This window comes from Hippichthys cyanospilos, chromosome 3, assembly GCF_059441005.1.
Source record: "Hippichthys cyanospilos isolate Australia breed blue-spotted pipefish chromosome 3, RoL_Hcya_1.0, whole genome shotgun sequence".
NCBI classification, from domain to species: domain Eukaryota; kingdom Metazoa; phylum Chordata; class Actinopteri; order Syngnathiformes; family Syngnathidae; genus Hippichthys; species Hippichthys cyanospilos.
The window spans coordinates 101,609-128,515 of record NC_142371.1 but is presented as its reverse complement, the minus strand read 5'-3'; the positions used below and the strand labels follow the sequence as shown (position 1 = coordinate 128,515).

Below are 26,907 nucleotides of genomic sequence, written 5' to 3'. Positions count from 1 at the left end.
CTGCTGTGTAATCTCTTTGCATATGTTCTTTTTAAGTTTCACTGATTTCAATTTCAGGCTTGAATGACATAGCAAATGAATACATGAAAGGTCATAAGACTTTCATTTTTCTACTATTTCAATGTAGGTATGGGGGACATCTTTTTGCTTAAAATGCACTAGGGGGCACTAGATGTTTTATCTTGCTTTGCAAAATGTAATTGAGAAGCACTGCTTTAAGTCATGGACAACGTCAATCAAAAAATAAAATAGTCCTTTAGAAAAGCATCATTTGATGACAGTTGATTAGGGCAGCTCAGGTTTCATAGCACAAGAACCCGCTAGGAAAGTTGAATGCCACCCACGCAAGAAATTAACTCAACCGAATGAGTGTCATGATCAATGAGCGGATTTTAAAAATGCATGAGAAGTAGCTGAACAGCGAGGAAGGGAAAAACTAGAGCAATCACCGTCAGATTCAACTTCAGTCCGACTTTATTTGGTCAATGATCAAGACAACAAAATACTCGTCACATTCAAAACTGCATAAGCGAAGAATTAACTGTTAACATTGTCAAAATGGCTAACAGTGCAGCCTGTGTTTTTTTGTTTTTTTTTGCAATACACATTTCAGCTCATGATTTCGTGCATCATTATAAAAACTTCACAGAAAGCACACTAAATAAGTGCCATCATACATCTAGTAGTGTCTTAAGGAACCTTAATCAAAAGTAGGCCAGTTCCTCCACCGACTTAGAAGCAGAAAATTATGACCTGACCTATAAAGTCAAATCTTGATCAAACCATTTCATTCATTTGATTAATATTAACAGTCTTGAATTACAATGCAAAGATCTGCTTGACTAAACGTGAAAACATTTGGAGCAAGAAAATGTCATCACATGATCAAGTCTCAAGATTTTTGTCTCCCTTCCTGGAAATGGCTTTGACTTGTTATTCATTGGATTGAGCTATTTTACCCCCTTCGACATTCATGTTTATCCTTTAGTTCATTTCAAGTCTGGTCTTAGTGAGAGCACACAAAGCACATTGGCGATGACAACAATTAAACCTACTTGGGTTCATTTTAAAACCAAGGATTAAGCGGTGGCCCAGGACGTGGCAGAAAATGCCTCCTTTAGCTTGTTTCGTTCCATTTTGAACCGCAGCCGTAGCGTTTTGATTCCAAACTTTGGCTCATTCTCAACTGCCTCTTTCCCATCCAAGTTAGTGTTGTTTCCTCCTGAACGAACATCCTGGAAAGTCAGAGGAATAGGTAGAGAGCAGGTGACGGCGTGAATGGCAATTTTAAGGACATGTGAAGTCTTTGTGATCATAAAAATGTGTTTTTTTTTCCCATAACATATACACTCCTTGGTTGAATTGGGGGGGGGGACAAACATAAAATTGTTGGCAAAAAATGTACGCAAATTACACTAAGGCGATCATAAAACTGAATTACAAAATCTTTTAATTTCAAGGGAAATACCTGGCACAAATGAAAATGAGCAAAACGCCTATAGGGCAGCACTATATAACATGATGAAGAACTAATACATCCACAGTCACAATTTGTTGGATCAACAAACAAACATAATTTGGGCATATAATATATATCAACATTCTTACAAAGAAAGTACAACTTTCACAGATTTCAGACACAAAATGTAATATCAACAGCGGCCAGAGGCGGCGCTAAAGAAATAAAGATCAAGCCAAACAAAGCACAAATTAATGAACCGTTAAATCTAAATTAACAGTTCCCATATGGCCCGGTGCCAATAGATCCACGGACCAATCCCGGACCGCAAACCGTTGGTTTGGGACCACTGCCTTACGCGACACCAAATTCCTTTAGGAACATCTTTATATGATATCAGGATCCCATTGCTGCCACTCCCTTTTACCCGCGTAAACCCCCGCGTCTCATTTGTGCTTGCAGCTGAATGTGTTGAAATGCATCAGTGATGATGAATTTCTACCACAGCTGCAAGGATCAATGTCTGCCTGAGTTGACACCCTGTTCACGATGGATGCGACGAAAGGGCAACACAAAGGCAATAACTTAAGGCTTTTAAAATGGATTACGCATAGATCGGCATTGTCACACCGCCCAAACATCAACATAGTATAAAATTGAAAGCTTCGGGCCGCAGCGAAGTTTTGATCCCTTTGATTCCTTCGTAAAATCATGTAAAGGAGGGGAGGGATATCGCCCAAAAACCTTTCAAATGATTAATTGCACAATAGTCGACAATACAAAAGTACATACATGAAACTGATAACCTAATGAAGTCAAACTTGACCACAATTAAATTTGCATTTGAGAATTTTGCAGAACTTGTACACGTGTCATCACAGTTTTGGTATGAAAGTCATATTTTTGTTAAGAACTCCCCCTACAGTGCACAGACACAATTACTTGTTAAGCCTTTTGCAGTGAAATAACCACTTGAGCAAAAAATCGAATGTTTGATGCCAGCCTATTTTATTTCTAGTTGTAGTGCAATGGATCAGAGAACTTCAGATCAGATCATAGATCCGGGTCATGGATGTGATCAGAAAAAAAACATCCAAAATATTCCTATAATCAAGTATAGCTTTGATTTTATACCAGATTTTACAAGGGTTAATTCCTTTTTACATTTCTGTGGAAATTGTCAATTTTCCATATGACTCACATTGACATTACAGTTTTTGTCAAAACAACACTGGCTTATTTTAACAATAATAACATACTCATTTTTACACTTGTATGACAGTTAAGAATGCTAAGAATTTAACACAGATCTAAATATGAGCTCTGAAGATGTGACAAAAAAACGGACTTACAAAAACTTGAAACAAAGCATCGCCACACTGTTGTTTATCAACTCCACTTTTTGTGTAATCCATACCTTCTGTAAGGCGAGCTTTACCACCCGTAGGCTGGCAGAGGATGGTGGAGCAGCCAACACACAACACCACAGTCTGAGCGTGACTGAACACTGTGGTGATCTTGTAGCAACCTAAAAACACAACAGCCCACACATTAAATTGTTGCATGTGCTTGCGGCAGCACTTGTAAAAAGAGTCGTTCGAAACTCCTTTCCACGGTAGCCACAAGAGTCACTGTATGCCTTGTTTGACACCCTCATCACTACATTGCAAAAAATGAGAGGGCAACACATAAAGGCAATGTAAGCGTACAGAAATACATATATTAAAATACAAAGTCCAATAATTTAGTTCAGAAAATTTGTAAAGTATGGCGCCAGCTGCAATTAACTTAAAAGTATATTACATTTGCATTATATATTGTAGAACACTATATTTAAAAAGATTGACTTGATTACAATGATTTAACTGATATGCACCACAATTTCATTGAGCAATTTAGGTTGAATTTTGCTATTTTTGGGCTATGTTTTTTTAGCTCAAAATGTACATAATATTACATTTTGATAGTGACAAATCTACATTAATAAAATACTTTCTAATGAAGGCTACTTTAGTATATGTGGAGAAATCTTTTTGGGTAACATTTGGTGATATAAAAAAATATATTAATAGTTTCTACGAGGATCTGCATTATCAAATACAACGGATTGGAATTCTATGACTGGAACATTACATTTCTCTTCATTTAAGAGCAAATCAATAGTAACATAAAGCAAAAGTCAAAGTGACTCGAAGAAAGTTGGATGCTTTAAGTGTTACATTGATGTGCACTGTCATTAGGGACACACTTTTTCAGCAAATGGGCCATCATAAAACAAGACGATGTTACAGTATCATCTGAAGTTGATCAAAAATACACATAGAGATAAATACAAAGAGTGTTCCAAAGTTTAACAAATCAGACAGAATGGCAGGGCACATGTTTTGTTTTCATCCCAAAATTCTTTGCAATGGGTCGAAGGGTAAGTATTTCACAAGGGAGGACATTGTTTGTTTGTTTTTTTTATGTTGAAGAGCATCTACTAGTGATGAGATCATTGATATTTTAAAATGATAAAAACAGTTTATCACACAGACCTGGACATTTCACATCCATAAAATAGGAATTTGGACTCTGGACGAGTCGTTTCTTCTTGTGTCTCCTCTTCTCCTCCTCAGAGGAGGGAAGCAACAGATCTTTTGCGAGCTGCAATTATAAAAACGCAAATTTAATGTCACAACGTCGAAAGAAACAACGAGAAAAATAGAATACATGAATTAAACAATGTTTGAACTGCGTTTTCCTGGTAATTCCAAACGACAGCGTTCTAACCCAACATACAAGAGTTGTATTTTTTCTTCTGGGACCATGTGTGGTAGAAAAATCAATATTGTCATATGAAATAATATTTTGTATTAAATCCCTACAACACAGACGCACACTTCGCCAATCGACAACGTGGGTTGCTTTGACTTCCACGTGTCTCGCCATATTGCGTCCTTTCTTTGCTTCGCCTTTCTACATTACACGCACGCCGACAACGGAATCACACAAATCGCACATTTGCAGTAGGACTATTGTAGCAGTTTATCGACTTTTAAACGGCGGATGACTACTTGAGCGAACACAAGAGTACTTACGGGCATGTCCGGACTAGTTTAGACTCTAGCCGGAAAAAGACGCGAGGTGATGTACAGTGACGCACCGGAAGTTGCTAACGGTCTCATCACGTGATATTGGAACTTTTTTTTTTTTTTTAAAGAATTTAAACTAAATACATATATTTATGATTATGGCGTTTGCATTTTAAATCTTAAATTAGCCACAAGATGCTCTGTATTTATTTTTCTGAATTCTTACTTGAACGACTAAGTCCTTTTTTTATTTTACAATAGTGAGTGATATTCTTTTTACGTAACAGTACCCTCAGTTGGATAAATTGTTTTGCCACTAAACTACTTGGGTTAAATATCCAAATTCAGTATAAAGTCGGCAAACCTCCCTAAAAGTCATAAAACTGTCAAATGGCGCCATCTAGCGCAGATTATTAGTAATGCATGTCCAAGAGATACTCCCACGAAGCTCTGCCACAACGTAAGCTCTGGGCCGACTGCAAGTTTTTTTGTTGTTGTTAGAGAAGGCAGGGAAAAAAAACAAGCACGTAGATCGTTTGAAATATTTTCAAAAGTCGACTTTAATGGTGATGTATACGGATGTGAAAAACTGGTCAACAACGTTCGTCAACCCAAACGGGGCAGAAGAGGGGCGCTGACGGAGGACACGACTTTACCGGTCTCAAGTTTGGGAAGGAAGGGAGAGAAGTTTTGCAACGAAAAAGGAAGAAGGAGGATTTTTTTCCAACTTTCAAGAATCCCCGTTTCAAGGAACGTCTGCAAACTATGGCGAAAAAGTATGACTTTCTCTTCAAGTTGCTGCTCATCGGGGACAGTGGAGTCGGCAAAACATGTCTGATTATTCGCTTTGCTGAGGACAATTTCAACTCCACCTACATCTCAACCATCGGTGCGTTATCTTTCCTTAAATATCTTTTTTTCTGTTATCTCTTAAAACGGACTCTCCTCCCACTTCGTTGTCATATCTTATATTGGCCCGTGCCTTCTCTTTCTTTTTCACATTTTGTTCCTATCCTGATTCAATACGTGAGCTAACACGCACACACACAGATCCCATTCTTCCACCCACACTCATTCCTATCTCTCAAACCATCTCTCCATGTGAATTTGAACCAGTCTCCACCCAACGGACTGTGACCTATATTATGCTGCATTATGCAGTGAATGTATGAATGCGTTCAATTCAGAGGTATTTAACTGATTGTTTGCCCTCCAACTCCCCACCCCTTCTTCCCAGGCATTGACTTTAAAGTTAAAACTATTGATGTGGACGGGAAGAAAGTGAAACTGCAAGTATGGTAAGAGATGATGCTGTGTTGAACTGTGCGTCACATGACACTGAATGACTATACCGTAAATTATCAGCACCGCATGCTAGTAAGATCTATTAGGAAAGTTAAACAATACTTATCAAAACTTTTGTCCTCATAAACGTGATACATTTTTGAAGAATACTACCCCGAGGCCTCAAAAAAGCCACAAAGAAAAAAGCAAAACAAATGGCCAGATTTCACGACTGCGGTTCAAACTCCTTTTATGCGACTTTAGAGAGGTCAAACTCTAAATTCCGCAGCGGTTCCACTTTGCTTGATAATAACGTTATTTCCTTCCTGCCTTTAGCTCTCTCTGCTGTCACATCAAGTCAGATTCAATGCTCGTGTCTGCACACATTGTTGGCAACCCGATGACAGCCATTTTGTTCCCTGCCAAGATTTTAATAATGCACCCCGCAGATGAAAAGTGCAGGCCTGCCTCCTGTCCTCTCTGTTCTGACCACTTGTGCATCACGCAGGGACACGGCGGGCCAAGAGAGGTTTAAGACCATCACCACAGCCTACTACAGAGGAGCCATGGTAAGCCTCGGATGACCGGGCCTTTGTGAAAGTAGCTGACTTCTCTATCGCCCTCTTCCAGGGCATCATCCTGGTGTACGACATCACAGACGAGAAGTCCTTCGAAAATATCCAGAACTGGATGAAGAGCATCAAAGAAGTGAGGCTATTTTCTACCATGGTGAACATGTAAAAATAGTTTGCTCAGTGAGTAGCGGCCATGTTAGTCATTTGTGTTGGCCTTCACAGTGCAAGTATAGCGTTACAGTTACAGACACTTCAACAAAAGGAATCTGCTTTTGTCCTTCTGTTAAAATACTGTAAACTGTGCGCTTAGCTCTAGTAGCTAGCTACAGTGTTCCTACAGTACACCACAAACAAATGTAATCACGCAGATGGAAGCAAAGGAAAGCCATCTTGCATTGCCTCTGTTACTGACTTTTTTTTCTGAAAACTAGAGCTGAAACTAGGCCTTGAATAATTTGAGTACCTTGGTTTAAAAAATTAAATCCTCAGCATTTTTTCTTGACCCAGACATCCACTTATGAGTGTACATATCAGATACGATGTCCAGCCAATTGACGCAACAATTGTTTATGCTCCAGATGACGGTAAAAAAGGCCATAATTATGCTGAGGTGTTCAAATAATTTGAAGTTGTTTTGAAGGGTGTCCTGAAGTAACATTATGACTTGTCTTTTTGCTCCAACTGTTGTTGGAGGCATGATAGATGTAAATGACTGCACATTTTGATGCAGACAGTCTCACACAGTTGCCGTTCCTACTGATCATTTTTTGACTTTTGAAAAATGTATTTATTTGTTTATTCTTGGGGTGCCTAAGGTGACAACACCTCAGTAGGGTGCCGTTGCTAATGCAGTGCATGCAAATGTGCGCGCATGATTCTTTATCATTTTTACAGTCAGGTTTTCATGAAATGTAATAATTTATTATATACATTTAAATATGCAGTTAATTTAAATAACTTGCGGCAAGGGATCTAAGAATACTGCGTGCATGTAAGAATGGCAGAAATATCACACGTATAAAAATGTTCTTCATTATTATGAGGGTGGCAAGAGAATGGCAAAGAGGGAATTGCCTTCCCTGGGCATCATGTAGCTCTGCCCTTGCTTGTCGATGAATTTTGACATCTTTATTGTGTTTTAGGTGTAAGAAAGATGCTATACAAAGTAACATCCATTTTTTACTGTTTTTAGCAATTATATTTGATGTTTTGTTTTCCCTTCATTTTGAATCTTCATTTTATTTTTATTTTCACTTCATTAGAACTTAAAGCAACGTACAGGATGTGATTGTCCAATCAGATGCAAATCCACTCCCCATGTATCAAATGCTATAATTTAGCTTCAAAACAGAGGCCGCAATCGTGTCCCAAACGTGCATCATCTTGTTTGTTTTCTGGTTTGCAATCTCGGTCTGTCTCCTTTTCCCTTGAATGCATCTCAATCAGAACTAATCAATCTCTTTCCCCTCTTTTTTTTCCCAGAATGCATCAGCGGGGGTTAGTCGAATGTTGCTCGGTAATAAGTGCGACATTGAGGCCAAGCGGAAAGTTACCAAGGAGACAGGAGAAAAGGTAAGCTGACCCTGACAGGAACGGACATCTGCATGCAAAATTGTGTTGCAGTTTGGGGTTTTTTTTTTTCCTCCATTTTTTTAATATTAGTGACACGTATGAGCACTCGCTGACAGTGATGCTCACAGGAAGGGATTGTTTGCGTAAGGTGCATGCATTTGGTGACTCGGCATTGTGTTTACTTGAGATAAGCAACAGGAAGTGATTGCCATCTATATCCTGCCACTGTGTAATTATGTTGTGCTTGTTGTTTACAGCTGGCTAAGGACCACGGCATCAGGTTCTTTGAAACCAGCGCCAAGTCCAGTATTAATGTTGAAGAGGTGAGCTGCAGTGCGAAAAAACACATTGAGATTATTCTCTTATATGTTAGGGTTGATTTTTTTGTCTCTATATTTATTTTGTAGTCCTTTCTGTCGTTGGCAAGAGACATACTTCAAAAATCCAGCAAAAAACCTGTAAGTCAAATATTACATAATGGACAAACTTTTTTACTCAAGGGTCACATCATATTTGATTTGGAAAGATGGACGGACACAACAGGTTATTTGGAGATTATTTATTTCTACAAGGGCCCAACCGATGAATCAACCAGTCGATTAAATTGTCTGTTTATAGCCTTTCGAACATCAGCCAAAAATAATCATCCAAATGGTCAATATTTGACAAATATATTAAATGTTTTCCTTTATGTATGCTAATCATTTACAGCAGTTGTACACGAGTAACATTGGTGTCATATTTCATTACATTTACATTCATACCATCCCCTTGTGTCCATAAATATATACTGTATAATGAAATGTGTTTCAAACTGTGAATCAAACTGACCTAAATTTTGGGTCACTCCTTTTTGATCCATAATAATTAGTTAGTAGTTATTGCTTATTAATTTTTGGTTTATGTTTAGTTATTTATTATATATATTAGTGTCTGTTGAGGCATTTGTTAAAAATCATAAACCACTTAAGTAAGAAAATCAGTTACTGTAAAAGCCCACCAATATTTACAGATGAAATTATCCGTAGTTGACTTGAGTTTTTGAGGAATCCTGAACAGGTGGTGAATGTCTTTGTTTTGTTTTCTTTTGTCCAAAAGGGTCCCACAGGCCGAGAGGTGAAAATTACCAGCAGCCCACAGAAGAAAACATCCAAATGTGCCCTTCTCTAGACATCGAAACGCAAACATACCAGTGCCAGTTGCCCTTCAATTTATAAAAAGAAAAACCTCATCCATATGAATCGGACACAGACAGTCAGTCACATGTCTCCATCTGGTGACTCGCATGTCCACAATATAAACGGCATGTTTCTCGTTCTTTGCACAGTATCCACACAACTGCATTTTTTTTTTCCCCATTTTTGAAAAGCGTTCATCATACAGTTGGTTGCAAATCATTTCGGCATTTTCAATTCATTTCTCACATTTCTACTTGCGGCGTGTGCAATATATGCTACCACCCCATCACCATATCCTAGAAGAGAAGACAAGTGAGCATTTGTGAGATGTGATTTGTCTTGTTTGGGGTTTCCAAGGCTTCCTCATGCTCAGCCATCTGCTACTCTTGATATTAGAATCAAGCAGAAGGAGCACACCGAGGGAAGGAAAGATACCCTGAAACTAAATAAAGTAAGTGAAAAGTAAATGCGACAAGAGGAGTATGTGGACGTTTCCGGTAGTCATAAGTGCAATATAGAAGAAGCAAGGAAAGGTAAAAGGATGAAGTAAGTGAATGAGTAAGATTTTAGATTTGTTAGACAGTTTGAGCAATTTTCTGTTTGCTCATATGAACTGTGATGACAGCAGCTCACTATTTTCTTCCCTGCCAAAATTCGTGTCCTGCATCTTAGTAGGCTTCACTCTGCCGCTATATTTGGATTCAGTTTGTGGCCTCACTTTTGCTGAATAAAAATTGAAGGCAGTGAGCTTTGTGTTGTGCTTTCAAAATACTTCACCAACAAAAACGACTTTTAATCAAGATGCATCTTTTAGGGTTATTTCACTTCTTTTTTTCATCACTCAGAAGACTACAGCCTGTTTACTGAGTTAAGTCATGTGATGTTCGACAGCTCAGCCGTGATTGGCCGTTATCTGAGCCCTGAGCAACTATGATGTCATATTTCGTCTCAGTAGTGCTATTACTAATAATTATATTAAATAGTTTACATTTTAAAAATAGTTATGAAATAAAAAATACTATCAATGTTTTAATAGTCAATTATTTTGTTGATTATTATTCTAGTTGAAAAAACATTTTTGATCTCTTGATTTTTTTAAATGGAACGTTTTTTTGTTGTTGTTGTTTTATTGACAAACAAGGGAATGGGTAAAGCATTTCCAAAGTGAAAGCAAGTGTTTGTGTAATTCAACACAGTGATAATCAGTTTGCTTTCATACAGGAGGAAATTTCCAGTTAACAGGATGACTGATCATTTTGACGATTTTAAGTGTTTTTTAATATAATCATATCAATAATTTTAATATAATCATAGGTTTAGTAATCTGCAATAATATTATATAGCCTAACGGAGGCTGACACGTTTCACCACCATATACACATACCATACTGTATACTGTATACAGTAAAAATACGTAGACTTAATCGTTGCATTCTGTTCACCAGTAGATGGGACAAAAGTCTAAATACTGTCACTTTAATGTTCTACAAATGCATTTAAATGCCATGTTTAGACAGGTGGCGTTGCATAGAAAATGTTGTAAAGAACATTTTGGCTTGACTTCCTCTTTAAAGGCAAATATGAAGATGTGCATTTTTGTCCTTAAAATGTTGCGATGAAATAAAGCAGATAAAGTGGTAGATCATGGATGATGGATGGATAAAATTTTGCGATGAAAGAGTGAAGACAAGTTTGTACGAGTACGTTCGTTTTGTTTAGCACACGCTGCATCTTGTTGCCAGGTAACGGCGGGGTCCGTCCTTCTTTCCTACCTTCCTTCTTTGCTTCCTTCCCTCCTTCCTCCCGCCCTCCCTTCCCAGCATCAGCAACCACCTCCTCTCCTCTGCCGCATCTCACGCACGCTTTACGTGCCTTGTCATCACGCGCTGGGGCAGGTTTGCATCTAGCACGATGCCTCTCCATCCCGGAGGCGGATCCACGGACGAAAACACGCAGTGGCGTTTCAAAACACGGACTTAGGGTGGTGATTTTGAAGTGTACCGTGATGTTAAATATGCGAACAGAAGAGGAAGCAGTGAGCAAACGCGCTTAACACGCGAGTGGACGTGATGCCCGCGTGACTGCGGGGAGGAAAAGAGACGGCCAGGCGGACTTGTCACTGTTCGATTCCCGATAGGTGGATCGTCCCTTCTGATGCATTTTCTAAATCGACGGAAGGTGATACGTGTTGACTAGGTGAGAGATCGTCATTTTGTTCTGTGGGCCAAACAGAAGGTCGGATGATGCTCCGCCCGGGAGGAGCACAACACACATACACGCAGCCGAGCGGCCCACAATCTGAGAGAGATGCGCGTCTTTCCAGCTTTTTTATTTTGGGATGTTTGACAACGCAGTGACTGCTGCTGCTGCTTGCCGCAATGCCACTGGCAAGAAAGTGGAAGTGGTAGGAGAAGAAGCAACAAAAATAAAAGCGAGTAAAAGCGTCAATATGAGCCACACAGAGGAGTCTTGTTGCAGGAGGAGGTGCTGTGAGGTGTATTGACTTATACGGACATGGCTGAAACAGTCAAATGAGCTGGCTGTTTGTGTGCTCCATTCTCAACTTTCTGCTGACCAGGCTCAGAATGTTCAGCCTCTTTTGAACTTTGCCTAAAGAACTGCACATAGAGTCCAACCTCCTCCTATCAAATCTCCAACATGCCGTCGCCATCAGACTCCAGCAGCGTGGCGTCCGCCTCGGGGTCACGGGGTTGGTCGGACAGCCGCCGTGGCATTTCGGGCCGAGGACCCGGGGGAGCCAGGTTGCTCCTTTACCTGGGTCTCTGTCACTTGAGCCTGGGCGCCATGGTCCTGGCCTTTTCCTTCACCAGCATGGCCTTCACCTCGTCTGCTCGTGTGAGGCAGTCCTGTCCCTTCTGGGCTGGATTTTTTGTAAGTACAGACTAATTTACAGTATCATGCTATACAGTTGACTGAAACCTTCAAAGTTGAACATGGCGTGTTAATTCCAAACGCAGTCACGTCCCCAGTTATAAAGGTGTGTGTACATTTGATATCAAATGATTGTCTCAATTTATCTAAAGATCAAAAGTCACATTGGTGGTGAAAAACGTTTGAAACTATTGTTTTTGGACTTCAATTTTCGATCACAAGAATCTGCCTGTTTGAAGTGGGTGTGGGGATGTGCAGACAACTTTGACCCACTCTAAGGAATGCCTTGTTGATTTGTGTCCTTGTTTGTAGGTGGTGGCATCTGGCATAGTTGGCATTATCTCATGGAGGAGACCTTTAACGCTGGTGGTATGTCCATTTTCTTTTTCCTAACACTGTGACCCGAACCAGGATTTCAAATCTGAAACCTCTCAAGTTTAAGGCTAATCACCGTTTCACAGGCATTGAAGAGAGATGCAAAATACTATTTGACAGTTCTGAGAAGAAAAATAAAACAAAGTTTGATGACAGAAATTTTTATTACTGTACATGTAAATACAAATATTACTTTAAAACAGAAAAAATACAATGGCTGGTGATGCTACCAGGGACAAAGGAAGTACAAGAGCTACCAACAGAACAGTTTTTCCATCTTTTTTCCAACCAGCAAGATGAATTTGATGCTATGTGGAATTAGAAATGCCAAAAAAATGAACAATAACTTTGGATGAAACATTCATGGTGGCTGTTTACTTAATCAAGAGTGCTAACGCTAGCGAAGGGGTTTCTGTTTGGTTCCATTATATTGTAACCACTTAAAACGGTCTGAAATTCAACCAATCTTGATATTAATCATAATAAAATGCAATAAAAATAGTCTTGAGCAAACATAACAAAAAAAAATCCAATTTAAGGTATATGCCTACTTAGTGTAGTGTTGTTAGCAAGCAGGACAATTAGCAACTCTTCATTTGTTCATTTAGAATTACTACCATCATGACTGATTAAAAAAAACATAATACCACGATTAAAGCACAAGATTTTTCACAGTTATAGGATTTGATTCACAGCTCCATCATATTGCAAGTTTTCCCACGTACTTGCTAAAGTTTCCTCCAACATTCCAAAAACATGCATGTGTATTTTATTTGCTGCCTCTTGCTCAAAAGTCAGTTAGGCTTGAGACAGCCCCTAATGAGTAATAGTATAGAAAATGGATGGTCATATGATTACATTAGCAAAAATATACCGTTAGCTGGAAGAGACAGAGGGGTTGTGGTTTGACATGAAGGATAAATAACCAACAAGGCACTTAGTCTTTCCAAAAGATGTCATGCAACTGCGTTTTTTTTTTTTTTTAAATACGCACCATAAACAGCAATTGAACGTGACAGACCACACGAGGGGTCTTGTATTATTAATCGATCTGGCAACCCCTCGCAGATGGATCCTCTTGTAGTTGTGAATTATTGATATATTCCTGTAAAATATGGCTTACATATTTGCAAAGTTACTCCAGGCTGGAAATGTGTTTGTCTGAGTCCTGGAAGAACATTTGTGCCTTTGTTCTTTGTTAAATAGATGAAAATTTAACAATAGATTCAGTTTGGTGCAACATATTATTAGTGATGCTTTGTGATAATAAACAGGCACATTAGCTACATAAAAAATCATAATGCAAGACTTGATTCCCAATATGGTCAAAAATATTACATTTAATTATTGGGACATGCTATACCTCCAGAAAATTTGACTGCAATAAACTACGTACTATATTTGCATCCATAACAGCTGTGAATTATCAAGAATACTTTGTGTAGGACCGCAGTGTACCTTGATTGGCCCCTTAAAAGGTATCTTTGTAAAAAATTTCATTTACACTAAAATTTTAGCTCAATAAAAGATCTTCAGTGATTTAAGATGTTTTCTCGGGGCAAACAACCAATCACTGCTCAGCACGTAAATATCACGTGATCAAACTCCCAAAACAGGTGAGCCGTGATTGGTTGTTACCTGAGCTATGAGGAAACAGTGATGGCATTTTCAGTTGTGGCAAATGCCCGCCCCTAGAGATAGATAATGGTGGATTTTGCCGCTTAAATCGTATTCTACAAATGCAATATTATTTATACAGAATGCCATGTTTAGACCAATAGAGTCACATACAGCAGTGGTTCTCAAATGGGGGTTCAGGTACCCCTGGGGATACTTGAAGGAACTCCAGGGGGTACTCAAGATTTTGAATAAAATAAATAAACAAACATGCAAAAATCAAATGAAAACACAGATTCTCCCCTGTACTAGAATGGCTCGACCCAATTTGTCACGTGCCACCTCTCGTTACCTGTCAAGTTAATGTTTTATTTTTGTGAACAGATCTCTAATATGATCCCAAAAGAGAAAACTTTAAACTGAACATTACCTGTGATAAATATTTATTTATTTATGTATGTATTTATTTATTTATTTATTTATTTATTTGAGAACAGGTCTGGCACTATTGTGGCAAAATATTTATCAATAATTAAATTAATGATTTTTTGTGAACAAATATCTAATGTAATCACAAAAGAGGGCACTTTATGTTTAGTATTTCTCTGTTGACAAATATTCATTTAGAATAATTTCTTTTTCGGAACAGGTCTGACACTTTTGTTGATTATTTTTTGTGGGCAAATATTTATAAATAATGAAGTAATATCTTTTTGATAACAGGTCTCTTTCATGATCTTCGGATGGAGTGATCTGAACTTTAGAAATGTTCTAAAGTTTAATAAAACAGCCACAGATTATTTTTTTTTAACCCAAAAATGCTTTACACTAGTTAAGGGGTACTTGGTTGAAAACATATTCCACAGGAGGTACACCACTAAAAAAAAAGTTGAGAACCACTGACATAGAACATAGTATTGTATAAACTATCCTTATGATGCATTCCTTGAGCTCCAAAGCTCTGTTAATGAACGTGAAAGAATGAAAGTCTCTGACCCTGCGTCCCTCCACAGGTTTCGCTTTTCATGCTGCTGTCTGCAGTGTGTGTGATCCTAAGTCTGGCCGGCTCCATGCTCTCCTGTCAGAACGCGCAGATGGTCAAGTCCATGCTCACCTGCCAGGTACTAACACAGCACAAGCCTCATGCTAAAATGTCCTTCGAAACAGATGTGCGATGGAATATTCCAGGAATAGATTTTAACTTCAGATAGTTCTGCAGTGCCTGACTTTACACTCATTCTCGGTGTGAAGGTGGAGTTTGGCCGTTGTGTGTGTTGTGCGCCTACGGAATCCTGCTCCAGCAAAGAAGATGGAACCCTTGTCCTCAACTTGAATTCTGACTGCCACTCAGTTAGACATCAATTGAAGGTAGGGACGCTGCTTCTTCCCGGTAATGGTCGTTTTACACATTTGGGCTAAAACCTATGTTCTGCAGGACTTGTTGTTTAGTGCGTGTGGTCTGAGTATTCTTTCCACCATCATCTGCACTCTGTCCACGGTCACCTGCAGCATCCATATTTTCTCCCTGGACCTCGTGCACCTGGTGAGTTCCCATGCAAAGTTAGACTTTTTCAAAACAAATATTCCTTAAAGAAACAACTACATATTGTAGTATATGTATAGTATATGTATAGTATATATGTATAGTATTAGGTCTCAAAACAGATGCTGCGGAAGATAGTTTGTGATCCCCCGAGCAGACTACATTCCATAATCGAGCAAATAATAAAGTAGGCAATAAAACAAAAACAAATAAACAGTAATAGAGCAACATGGGCAGTAATAATGAACAACTAATAAATAAATAGACTTCATTTCTGAGCATATTATGGTGCAGACGGAGTGGAAGAAACTGTATACATTACACAGAGCAAAAAAAGTTTTTATTCAACATTTTTCACTACATTGTGTCATTTCAAGCCAAAAACAAAAATAAAAAACAAACAAAAAAGCCTCTAACAAACAAAAATGCAAACTTCCTCAAAAACCTGGTCAGAGTATGAATTCTGCATCATACATTGTACTGTATTTTGAAAAAAAGTGTACGCTTTACCCCGACCCAGCTGGCGCCCCACCGTTCTCGTTCCGTCAACCCAGAATGCACCACGCCTCAGGATGCGTTCCTGACCAACATCATGGACTTTGAAGAGTTTGTTCCGCCCATTCCCCCTCCTCCTTATTATCCTCCTGAGTACACCTGCAGCTCGGAGACAGATGCGCAGAGGTACGAATAGCAACAACTGACACTTTATTAGAATACCTTTGACTGATGCTTTCAAAAAGATAGGTATTTAACAACTGTTTGTTGTTGTTTATTTATATTTCTTCTTAATATGTTTCATGCATAGTATTACCTACAATGGCTCCATGGAGAGCCCCATTCCGCTATACCCTACTGATTGTCCTCCCCCCTACGAGGCCGTGATGGGACAAAGAGCTTCCAGCCAGGTGAGCATGATTGCCGACAAATATGTTTTTCATTAAAAAAATTTAATTGGCACTGGAGTGATGCTTCTGGTGAAATGTTGTGTCGGTCAAGGCCACAATGTTTGACCAACATGGAGCTGAGCTGTCTGGAGAGCGAGCAACATCTACGGCATTTAGTGGAGAAGGTGAGCGGATTATTTATTACATGTGACATGAACTACTCAATCAATGAATTGATCGCTAAGAATAATATATTTTGTTGGGTCGTATCACCAGGTGGGTGCTAGTGATTGCCTAATCTGGGTTATTCATGTTTCACTTTGCCCTACTGTCATTTGGTGTTCCACAGGGTTCAAATTTGGGGCCTCTGCTCTTTTCTTATTTCATATCATATTTGCTGCCCCATAAAAGAATTATTGATTCAGTAGAGACTGAATCAATAATATTTTTATAGTTTGCAGTCTAAACAAGGGAAATTGTCCCCTGCTACGGGAAGTTGAGCGAAAATTTAGATCGGAGACATATTCTTACATCATACGTTTAAGAAAACACCAATTGCTCGATTTATTGACTGCTGATTTTTGTCGCAGTTGATCAAGGGAATTAACTTGTTCCGGTGGCATTTTGATGTTCCTAAACGGAACAGATATATCGACGTTGGTAGCTAAATGAGTCTCTGCCACGATAACCATTACCGGTACTTACACAGCTATTGATCCAGTTCTTTTACTGCTACACCTTAGTGGTGTAAAGACTCACACTCATGTTTTCCTAGCAGTTTAAATAAAACAGCAAGACCTGGCAAAGATAGCAGCAATTTTACTGCCAGTTGATTTCTCTGCAGAAGGAATAAATGTATGTTTTAAAATGAGTTTGAACTCAAGTAAATTTGTTTTTTTTCCATTGTTTTTTTTATTTCATTTTATTTTAAACAAGGTTCCACAAAGTGCCTCACTTATTTCTTATATTTAGTCTCCATGGACAGTGGATCTCTGCTCATGTCAGAGATCGTGGACATCCCAGATGATTCATCTCCATCCGAGGATTCCTGTCTTTTGGAGGTGGGGATAAGGAATCAAGGCGGCAGGGCCAGCAGGACAGTTAGTGAGATAAGCGACGGCCCGGATGTTGGAGCGGAGCGTCTCAGTCTCCGCGGTCCACGATCGCAGACTCCTGAGAGTCCTCTGGCAGGAGGACCCAGAGCCAGACGTTTTCTCAGAGGAGAGAGGTCCAATTCGTGTTCTTCACCCAGCACTGCAACCACCACGTATAGGTAGGCGGCCCAATCAGTGTATGTTAAATAAAGCGCTTTTATTACATACTGTACAATGGAGTTTCCCCCGGCATATCATAAGCTTGTGGCCTGACAGACATTTCCTGCCTCAAGGAAGAGTAAATAGTAGTCAACGAGTATTTTCCCAGTCCGTCCCTGACTACCAAGCTTAGCAAGTTTTCTGAAGGTAGACCCTGCAGTATTATTGACTATCGTCCTCCTCCAGGTCTCCAATGTTACGACGCCAGGCAATGCTAGCTCGAAGCTGTTCTCAGCTGGGGGACATCGTGGGGCCCACCACCACATCACAACAAATATCCCCCATTCCAGACATCCAAGTTCGCCCCTCCACTCCTTTACGCCAAGCAGGTGGCCATGATCCCTCTGCTCCCATCACCAGCGAGCAGGGTATGGGTCAGAGCGGTGGACCACCGTTACAGCGCCAGCCTCTTTACCTGCGACGACGGGCCGGAAAGAATAACGCAAACTGTGGAAGAAATGACCATGAAGGCCTTCTGCGCATTGTAAGGTCTCATAGTGAGCCGGGTCTCAGCTCCACTACAGGTGCAGGTAACTAAGGCATGGTACTCCTAATGCACTCAGAATTGCGATTAAGTGTCCTTGGGTTCCTTGGAAGGTGATATATACCAGTATTTTTTTTTTTTGCCCTTTCTCCTCCAGTTGACTTGAGCTTTGGGTGCAGCAAAGCTTCTCCAGACATAGGTAAGATCGGCTTATCTCTACATTGATGAAATGTTTAAAATTGTTGTATTTTGGTGGTTTTACAATAAAGACTGTAAAAACATCTTTCATTCTAAGGTCCGTCCAATGAGGCCTTGCTGCTCCCCCGTCCCTCTTTACCACCAGCTAATGCTCTACCAAGAAAAGACAGCATGAAATCCACAGATCCCGGGGTGCAAGTTCCCTCCAAAGCCCCCCCGGTGTCTCCCCTGCGTTTACCCAGAGAATATCACCGCTCACTTGGTGACCTCAAGGTTTGTCTGAAAAAAGTTCTTAAATAGCGTTACTTGCAAATACAATGTACCTTTGGGCATTACATAAATATTAGAATACCCATTGGAGATGTTGAGAGTAGAACTGTTTTAGAGACAAACTGTCATCGTCATAAAACTACTGGTTAAAAAAAATGGTTGGAGAAAAGGGTCACTGTGTCCTAATTTAATCTTTTCATATATACGTTTTCATACTGATCTTGCAACCTGTCTTCCGCAAGGTGACTCGAGTTCTGGTAGCCCGCCTCCTGCAGCGCTCCAAACGCAACCTGGCGCCCTCCTCCGAGCATGCTGGGAGTGCTGCGCAGGTCCCTAAAAGGAGAGGAGGAGCTGAGGCCACCGCCACCAACCATCTGTCTTTGGAACAAGTATGTCAAATCTATTACAGCTCACCTTTTTCCCGCAAACAGTGGTGTTTTTTTTTTTTTTTTTTTAATGAACAGGACAATTTGTCCTAATTGGGTTACAATGTCTTAAATTCCAGTTTCACTTGGCATTGATGGTGATAGGGGTACACTAGTTATGTTGTGCAGCATGGTGGCTGGTATTTAATAAGTCTATATGATCGGTTTTAGGGACTGCATAGAATACATACATACATTCATACAACACAAATAAAGAGAAAGTCCCATAACTACTGTTACTGAGTTGGTAAGATTCTATAAAAAAAAAGAAGTAATTTTTCACAAAGAATAATGAACATATTCCTGTGAGTAATGTTATATTTTCTGTCAACAAGTATTGCTTTATGACATTGTTACATAAATTCTCTCAATTACATCCCTCCATTTTCTATAGCTGCCTATCCAGACAGTAGGTGGGGGACACCATAAATTGGTTGGCAGCCAATTGCAGGGCACACAGGGACAATCAACCATTTACACACCCAATCACACCTGAAGACAATTTACAGTGTCCAATACACATACACATTTTCCTGATTGTTTTCTATTTTTGGTTAGCCATAAAGCGAACTTTTGTTTAATTTGACAATAAAGTTCACCTGAGAGTTCCAGCTCACCATCTATTGCATTCGTATGAAGAGTTTTTGCTGCCAAAGCAAAAATCAGTCTAACTGTCTAAATTGCATGATTCCAAATGAGGACAAGTGGTTTAAAAAGTGAATGGTAATTTTGTTCAATACTATTCCAAAAATGACTGAAATATGTCAAACCTCTACCACTATTTGTGGAAAATGTGATATTATGGTAATCAGAATTGTTTTCTTGTTTTTTGTTGTTTGCACTGGGGGGAAAAAAAAAAAATCTCATCCAGGTTTGGCGAGCCCCTTGGAGCACCAGTCGAGGACAACCCAACCACCAATCCCACCAGCGCACTCACCATCACTCACACAGCGACAGCCGTCATAACCGCAGCCATCGCGGCCGTGCCCCGGAGGGCATCCACCTGCGCAGCTGCGGGGATCTAAACTCCTCGTCTTCCGTATCCGTACGGCGGTTAGTGTCTCCTCACCTGCAGCATGGCTCATCAGGAGCGCTCTACTCAGAGTCTGTCCTGTGAAGACAAACAGAGGGATTGGAGATCATCAAATCTTGAGTTGTGAAGATATTTGAAGACCCATCTACTTCAAAGTCTTATGGCCTTATTCAGAAGGTGCTGTCCATCACTATGAATACCAGACAAGACGCTCGTCCGGCTTTATCTAAACAGTGTTAGCCGAGACCCTCTTTCCGTTCGACTGCAGCCTTCCCAGTGGAAAAATCCTGGAGACTGACAGGCCCTCAAGCATTCAACATAATGGATTACAACATACTAAAAGCCCTTTTGTTCATTGTTGTCCAACGTAAGGGGTTGGCAGGTTGACTGGTGATTAAAAAAAATATGTTGTCTTCCATGTATAAAGAAAACGAAAAGAGACTTGACCATGCTTATTTAGCTGAGTGTGATATAAGCTAAGCAAACCTGTTCACATTTTTCTTCTTTTTCCAATTCTACCCGCCACCAATGCATTTGCCGGCATACATAAATACGAATGCATGTCTTGTATTCTCTATGGCTGGCCCCTTGGAAGCATGGTGAGGTGTTCATGCATGTTTCGGTACCCCCCCACAAACATGAGACAAGAGTATATCATGTCTTCATTTGCATGGGTTGATGTTTAGTTATTTTCCCCTTGTCCACACGCAACATACACAAAGTGTTAAATGACAGATATGTGTGTGATAAAGTGTTGCAAACCAAATATGCATATGCAGCACACTAGTTTGGTATGCAATATTTCCTTGTGCACCAAGTACATCTGATTGTGGCTTTCGCAGTTGGGTCCTGTAAGATAACGATGTGTTCATTGCACTGTGACTGATGAAACAAGTCTCTTGCAATAAATGTATATATTTGTAAAGACGCTACCGTATAGGGCTCACACTAAGGGGATCAGGCTGATTTTTTTTTCTGCAAAATGTACTGAATTGAAGAGGATAACATCAGCAAAAGTGCATTTTGTCTACACACAAAAGAAAGGAATTTTGAAAATGTACATGTACTGTATACACACATGCAGGCACTCTCCACCGAGATGTGTTTCTACCTCCTCCTGTCTTGCATTATTATTGCATTATGTCTTGCATTATTTATTTGAAGAAATGTTTATGTGTATGGCAGGCTTTGGAGGATACAGCCTTAAACCCTGAATAAATTGTATGTAAATATGACACCTATTCATTGAGTCCATTTTGTAAACTTGAGTTGTGAATGTGTTGATTTTTTTTAAACATTACCAGGCATAGAATTTTAAAAATACATTCAAATCTTCACATTTGGGGGTGACAAAATTAACACTAGTATTTTCTTGTTTTAATGCTTAACGCTTTTTACTTCAATTTTCCTTCAAGTTAAAAAAAATTCTCGTTCATTGGTTCGCAGTCATCCCACTCCACTTTAAGCCCCTCCTCTTCTGAAATTCGATTGACCAGTCTGTGTGAAAGCCCATCCTGGTTCGATACAGATGACCAATAAGAAGGCAGAGAGTAAACTCGAGCCTTCGTAATCCCCGCCCGCAACCACCGGCGCAAGGAATGATGGGAGATTTAGTTTTGCGGCTTCCAAATAAAAGAGGCGTTATTGTCATCGGAACTACAATCTCCACATCCTGATTTCAAGATACGTTCACGGTCCTCAGTTTGATTATAAATCGAAAAATCCAACGGGACGCAACTTTGCACTGTTCTATCATTCAGTTTGGAAGACGAGCACAAAAGAAATATGGTAAGATAAAGGGCAAATGTGATGAATACAAATATGGTTTTTGTGAGTATTAACTTTAAATACTACTCGCGTTGCTGACAGGCAGTTTAAAGGTAAACGATGCCAGCTAACGTCAGCCAACGCTACATGTTATGACAAGGGAAGCTGCTAGCTAAAAATAGCAATGTGTGTTTATCCTTGCTCTGTTTGCTAAAAGCTAACTAATTTCATGCACCGCTTGGTCGAATCCAAGGAATGAATGTCGAATGATTATATTTCTCACTGGAAAGGACAGGCATTCGGATGTTAGTTTGGGATGAGGCACCTCTTGCGTTTGCCTATGAAAGTCCCGAAAATGGTTCGAATCGTGCAGCCGAACGCGACGTCGCTTCAAGTACAACACCGAGCGTCTCTGCTGTCGTCTGTCCAGGGAGACAGCACCTGCAATGGGTCGCAAAGCAAAAAGGCTCTGCTCTCGGACCCTGGGCTGTTCGAAGCCCAGTTCGAGGAGCTGGTGCGGGAGCTGACAGAGCAGGATTTAACGGACCCCGTACTACTCGACGCCCAGAACCGGCTTAAAAAGGTGACTCGGTGGCTGTAATGTCACCAACGACTCGGTACGTCTAATGAGCGTTAACTAATGTCGTGTTTGTTTGCCAGGTTTTGCACTACAATACTCCAGGTGGCAAAAGGAACCGTGGCCTCTCTGTGATTGGCTCCTTGCGCGAGCTTGTCCCACCGACCAAGCTTACGCAGGACGACGTGCAGCGGGCTCTGGTGGTCGGATGGTGTATTGAATTGGTAAGTCGTGTCCTCAATATACGTTATTGGAGCCTCGACTTGCGATATAAAGGGCCCAAATATTGGTATTTTAAAACTTTTCAGTGTAATATACTCATGTAAATTACATTTAGCACATTGTTTCTAATGAAACGAGTTTTTTTGTTTACTAACTTTTCTAATCAAGAAGTGAAATTTCTCGTTGACTGAACTTTCACACACTGGCGGCTGCGCCCCCTTCATGACATCGAGCCAACCGGCCTTGATGAAATGATAACAATGCATGAACGTTGTAGCAATCTGTAATGGCAGTTGGAGGCAGAGTGAAGTAAAGCCAAAAACAGGCGTTTTAATGACATCAAAATGAACTGGAGAGCCAACAAAGCAAAAGACATGTAAAGCAACTACACACAGTAATAACAGTTTCTTCTATCAAATCGCTCCCTTTCATAATAACTGTTCAGGGTAAATTCTGTACTTCATCATTCATTGTCCAACTCTCCAAACACACATTTTCTCCACTTTGATATTTTCTACAGAAAACCATTATAACTAATAAAGCAAATGATGCTCTTTGTTTGACAGATTCGGTGGACAATCCCTTCTCCCCAACCCGGATTGAAAATGAAAGTAAAAAACATGAAATTCTCCTTAGATAAGGTCGGCGTGTATTTACTCTTGCACGATTGGTAAGGGGCTGTACGAGGGCCTTTCCTCCTAACTGCTATGTTACAAATAGTGATGCGAGAATGAAGTCCCTTTTTGGTCCTCCATTTGAACGAACACTGATGAGAATGCAACAACCGATACCTTCGATGATGCTCACAAACATTTGCCCCTCAGGAGTATAGGGGCTTAATAAAAAGAGATAGCAAACATTTTGTCTAACAAAAGCACAAAGTTGTTGACATGTTGTTGTCAGTTCTTACTATCAAGCTTATGTAAATCTTGTCTGTTGATGTAATTGAAATGAAAAAAAAAAATCTACCCATGGGTTTTAAAATGAACCGACCTCGTAACTTCACCGATTTGATCTTCTTTGTCCATCTAAGCTGATTAAGATGTGGCTGAGTACTCAGAGTATCAGTTTCACACCTGATGTGTCACACTGCCTTAACACTTTTTGGCTCTGCGGGTGTTGTTTGTAGCTTCAAGCCTTCTTCCTTGTTGCTGATGATATCATGGATGCATCTGTGACTCGCAGAGGACAGCCCTGCTGGTACAAGAAGGTGAGGCATGATCCATTTGGAAACGATTTGTTTTTGTGGAGATGTTCCTCAATTAAAAAAAAAAAAAAAATCTTTTTTTTGTTTTTTTTTTTTTTAAGGAGGGCATTGGTTTGGATGCCATCAATGATGCCTTCCTGTTGGAAGGCTCCATTTACAGGCTGCTCCGCAGACACTGCAGGAACCAGCCCTACTATGTCCACCTACTCGAGCTATTCACTGAGGTATTTCTAGATTTTGTATTTGAATATATTGGAAAGGATGCAGGACTGGCATGATGGACTTGTGGTCAGCACATCTGTCTCTTAGTGAAAAGGTCCTGTGTTCAGGCTTCTTCCCACATTTCAAAATATACGTGTCATTTTCAAGAGTCTAAATTGGCTAGTGTTTTTAAATGTTATGAGAATTAATTCATATGACAAAATATATCACAATGCTTTGAGAATAGTTTTTTTTTTTCCAACATTATGAGTATAGGCATAATTTTAATAATACCTACTCCTAAAAAACTGTAATTCTATATTCTATATTATACTCGTACTATTAAAATGTATTAAAACCCCAGCTCATGACCAATCCAGGATGTACCCTGGCTCTTGCCCAAAGTCAATAGCTCCAGTTCACCCACGATCCTACTTTGGACAAAGAGTATAGAAAATGAATAGATGTAAAGGTTGCACAATAGGATTTCACGACATTTTTTTTGTTGCAGACCTCCTTCCAAACAGAACTGGGTCAAGCTCTAGACCTCATGACCGCGCCCCCTGGTCACATTGATCTCAACAGATTCACCATGGAGAGGCAAGTAGAAGACATGACGGAAATTACAGTACGAAAGCAGTGATTCCCAAATGCTATTCCTGATAATTCTGATCATTTGTTTTTTGGGGTACAGAGTTCACACTGAATTCACGAGTAAATTGAGACAAGTTCATTATTTCAGTGTTTACAAATGGTGTAAAATTTGTCTTTGATAAAGGTTGGGAAACACTACTATCGTTCAATGTTTTGAAAGTATTTTCCTCTTTCAGGTACAAAGCTATTGTGAAGTATAAGACTGCCTTCTACTCCTTCTACCTCCCAGTGGCAGCAGCAATGTACATGGTAAGTAACTCTGCAGTTAAATAAATGCCCAAACTTTTCCTGAACCATTTTTATCACATCCTCATAGGCTGGAATCACGGACGACGAGGAGCATAAAAATGCCAAACTCATCCTCCTGGAGATGGGAGAATTTTTTCAAATCCAGGTGAGGCTTTATGGTATTATTGTTATTCCTTTTTTTATTTTATTTTTTTTTTTAAACTGAAACAAACTGTTATGTGCTCCACATGTAGGACGACTACCTAGATTGTTACGGAGACCCTGGTGTGACGGGAAAGATCGGCACGGATATCCAGGATAACAAGTGCAGTTGGCTGGTCGTCACGGCGATGGAGCTCCTAAGCCCTGAACAGAAAACAGAGCTAGAGGTGGGTTCCAATGCATGAATTTTCCATTGTTTTCTATTGTGTGTTTGTGGAAATGAGAAAAACCATAAATGTGTTAACCCAAAAGAAGCACGGCTCTCTCTACAGCTGAACTAAATAAATAAATGAAAAGGTAGCTAAGATGACCTTTTTGGGCCTCCTCGACTGGCTAAAAAATTGCATCCGCTCTCCCTCTCAGGCATGTTACGGGCGGCACGATGACGCCAGCGTGAAAAAGGTCAAAGCGCTGTACAATGCCCTGCAGATGCCAAGCCTCTACCGCAAGTATGAAGACGAGAGCTACCAGCGTTTGCAGAAGCTCATCGCGCGTCACGCTCAGAACCTTCCTCACGCCGTTTTCCTCAATTTTGCCAAGAAGATTTACAAGAGGAACAAGTGAAGAGAAACATGAGACGATGTTGAAAGACTTGAGTTGCCCGAAGTGGAGAAAGTGCTTTAGTTCCATTCACACTTCAGCTTCTTATCTATTTATTGCAGCATTCCCCAGTCATTTTATGCTGCAGAGTTTCACAGAGATTTGTGATTTATAGATGCATGAATTTTGCTATACTGTATGACAGCTATTCATTCAGGCAGACTTGCTCTCTTAATTCTATATTTTTATATCTGCTGCTGTAAGTAGAGGCTGCCCTAGACTGGTTGTTTATTGCCTCTAATAAATAACAAAAGACCAGATATATGATTCTAGTCTTTGCACCGACATGCTGCTGTTTTAATGCATCCTGAAAAGAACCTCCAGCCGCTATTTTCTATTTGAATCGTGGGTTTGCAAGAGCATATCATAGCTGACCTCAGGCAAGAGGTGGGGTACACCGCAGGGCACATTAAAACATTCACACTCGTTTTCATACATAAAACTCGTCCTAAATGTTGGACTGGGACCAGATTCAAACATAAAATTGAGAAAGATGTGCTTTTTTTGTTTGTTTGTTTTTTCAGCTAACTGCCCCAAATTCAGCACAAATTTTGGGTGGAAGAAAAAAAAAAGACTTAAAACTAAAGGGCTGTTGTATCCTTGTCTGATTTATTAAACTTTTGAACCAAAATTGTAGTGGTATCTGTAAGTATATATTTTTCAGCAATTCTAGAAACTAGATCAAGCATCAGGTTGTTTTTTTTTCGATGGGAAATTGTGTTGCTATTAATCTTTGCTAACCCTCAAATGAAGGGATAAAACGTTTTGCAAAAGAGTTTACCAAAGAGTTGCTTCATATTCCAATTCAATTACTCTTAATTTGAAAAGAATGATGTACTCTTATAACGGCATTAAAAAGCATTTAATTAGATATGCTGTTATCTGAAAGAATTCAGTTTTCACGTTTTGATATCCCAAAACAAAATCTGAATCTCTTTTCATTGAAGCTGATTGAATAAATTTGCTTTTGAATTTTGAGAACCACTGCACTAAACCACTGTAAAACTTTGTCAGGCTTTCAATTAGCTGGAAGCTATTGCTTCCAGGCCGTTT

General features: G+C 39.8%; 4 protein-coding genes and 1 non-coding gene across 6 annotated transcripts; 3 read left to right on the top strand and 2 right to left on the bottom strand.

Annotated features, from left to right (window-relative positions):
- Positions 1-456: 456 nt before the first annotated feature.
- LOC148425266 (small ribosomal subunit protein eS27-like) lies at positions 457-4,597 on the bottom strand. Its single transcript, XM_088409575.1, has 4 exons — positions 4,540-4,597; positions 3,997-4,105; positions 2,877-2,987; positions 457-1,235 (listed from the first exon to the last, which is right to left on the bottom strand). The coding sequence occupies exons 1-4, from the start codon at positions 4,543-4,545 to the stop codon at positions 1,207-1,209; spliced, it is 255 nt and encodes an 84-aa protein (XP_088265701.1). The 5' UTR covers positions 4,546-4,597; the 3' UTR covers positions 457-1,206.
- On the bottom strand, positions 3,021-3,156 carry LOC148425267 (small nucleolar RNA SNORA13). The gene has a single exon (XR_015865258.1). It is a non-coding gene; the product is annotated as a small nucleolar RNA SNORA13 (small nucleolar RNA).
- Positions 4,598-4,974: 377 nt separating the features above from the next.
- On the top strand, positions 4,975-9,889 carry LOC148425265 (ras-related protein Rab-13). Its single transcript, XM_088409574.1, has 8 exons — positions 4,975-5,422; positions 5,771-5,831; positions 6,326-6,386; positions 6,448-6,525; positions 7,875-7,964; positions 8,222-8,287; positions 8,372-8,422; positions 9,063-9,889. Exons 1-8 carry the CDS (start codon positions 5,299-5,301, stop codon positions 9,132-9,134), a joined length of 603 nt encoding a protein of 200 aa, XP_088265700.1. The 5' UTR covers positions 4,975-5,298; the 3' UTR covers positions 9,135-9,889.
- A 1,139-nt stretch (positions 9,890-11,028) lies between these two features.
- Positions 11,029-21,411, top strand: LOC148425264 (protein ENTREP3-like). The gene is made up of 14 exons (XM_088409573.1): positions 11,029-12,034; positions 12,347-12,403; positions 15,040-15,147; positions 15,278-15,394; positions 15,462-15,569; positions 16,090-16,250; positions 16,375-16,474; positions 16,566-16,638; positions 17,426-17,726; positions 17,953-18,296; positions 18,408-18,449; positions 18,546-18,721; positions 18,961-19,107; positions 20,015-21,411. Exons 1-14 carry the CDS (start codon positions 11,801-11,803, stop codon positions 20,258-20,260), a joined length of 2,214 nt encoding a protein of 737 aa, XP_088265699.1. The 5' UTR covers positions 11,029-11,800; the 3' UTR covers positions 20,261-21,411.
- Positions 21,412-21,822: 411 nt separating this feature from the next.
- Positions 21,823-26,139, top strand: LOC148425263 (farnesyl pyrophosphate synthase-like). 2 transcript variants are annotated; one of them, XM_088410691.1, is made up of 10 exons: positions 21,823-21,964; positions 22,374-22,526; positions 22,604-22,744; positions 23,872-23,952; positions 24,051-24,173; positions 24,662-24,750; positions 24,981-25,053; positions 25,121-25,198; positions 25,287-25,421; positions 25,618-26,139. In XM_088410691.1, the coding sequence occupies exons 1-10, from the start codon at positions 21,962-21,964 to the stop codon at positions 25,816-25,818; spliced, it is 1,077 nt and encodes a 358-aa protein (XP_088266817.1). In that variant the 5' UTR covers positions 21,823-21,961; the 3' UTR covers positions 25,819-26,139. The 2 variants fall into 2 exon arrangements, with proteins under 2 accessions (XP_088266817.1, XP_088266815.1); XM_088410689.1 differs by lacking the exon at positions 21,823-21,964 and having other exon boundaries at positions 22,104-22,526.
- Positions 26,140-26,907: the final 768 nt, after the last annotated feature.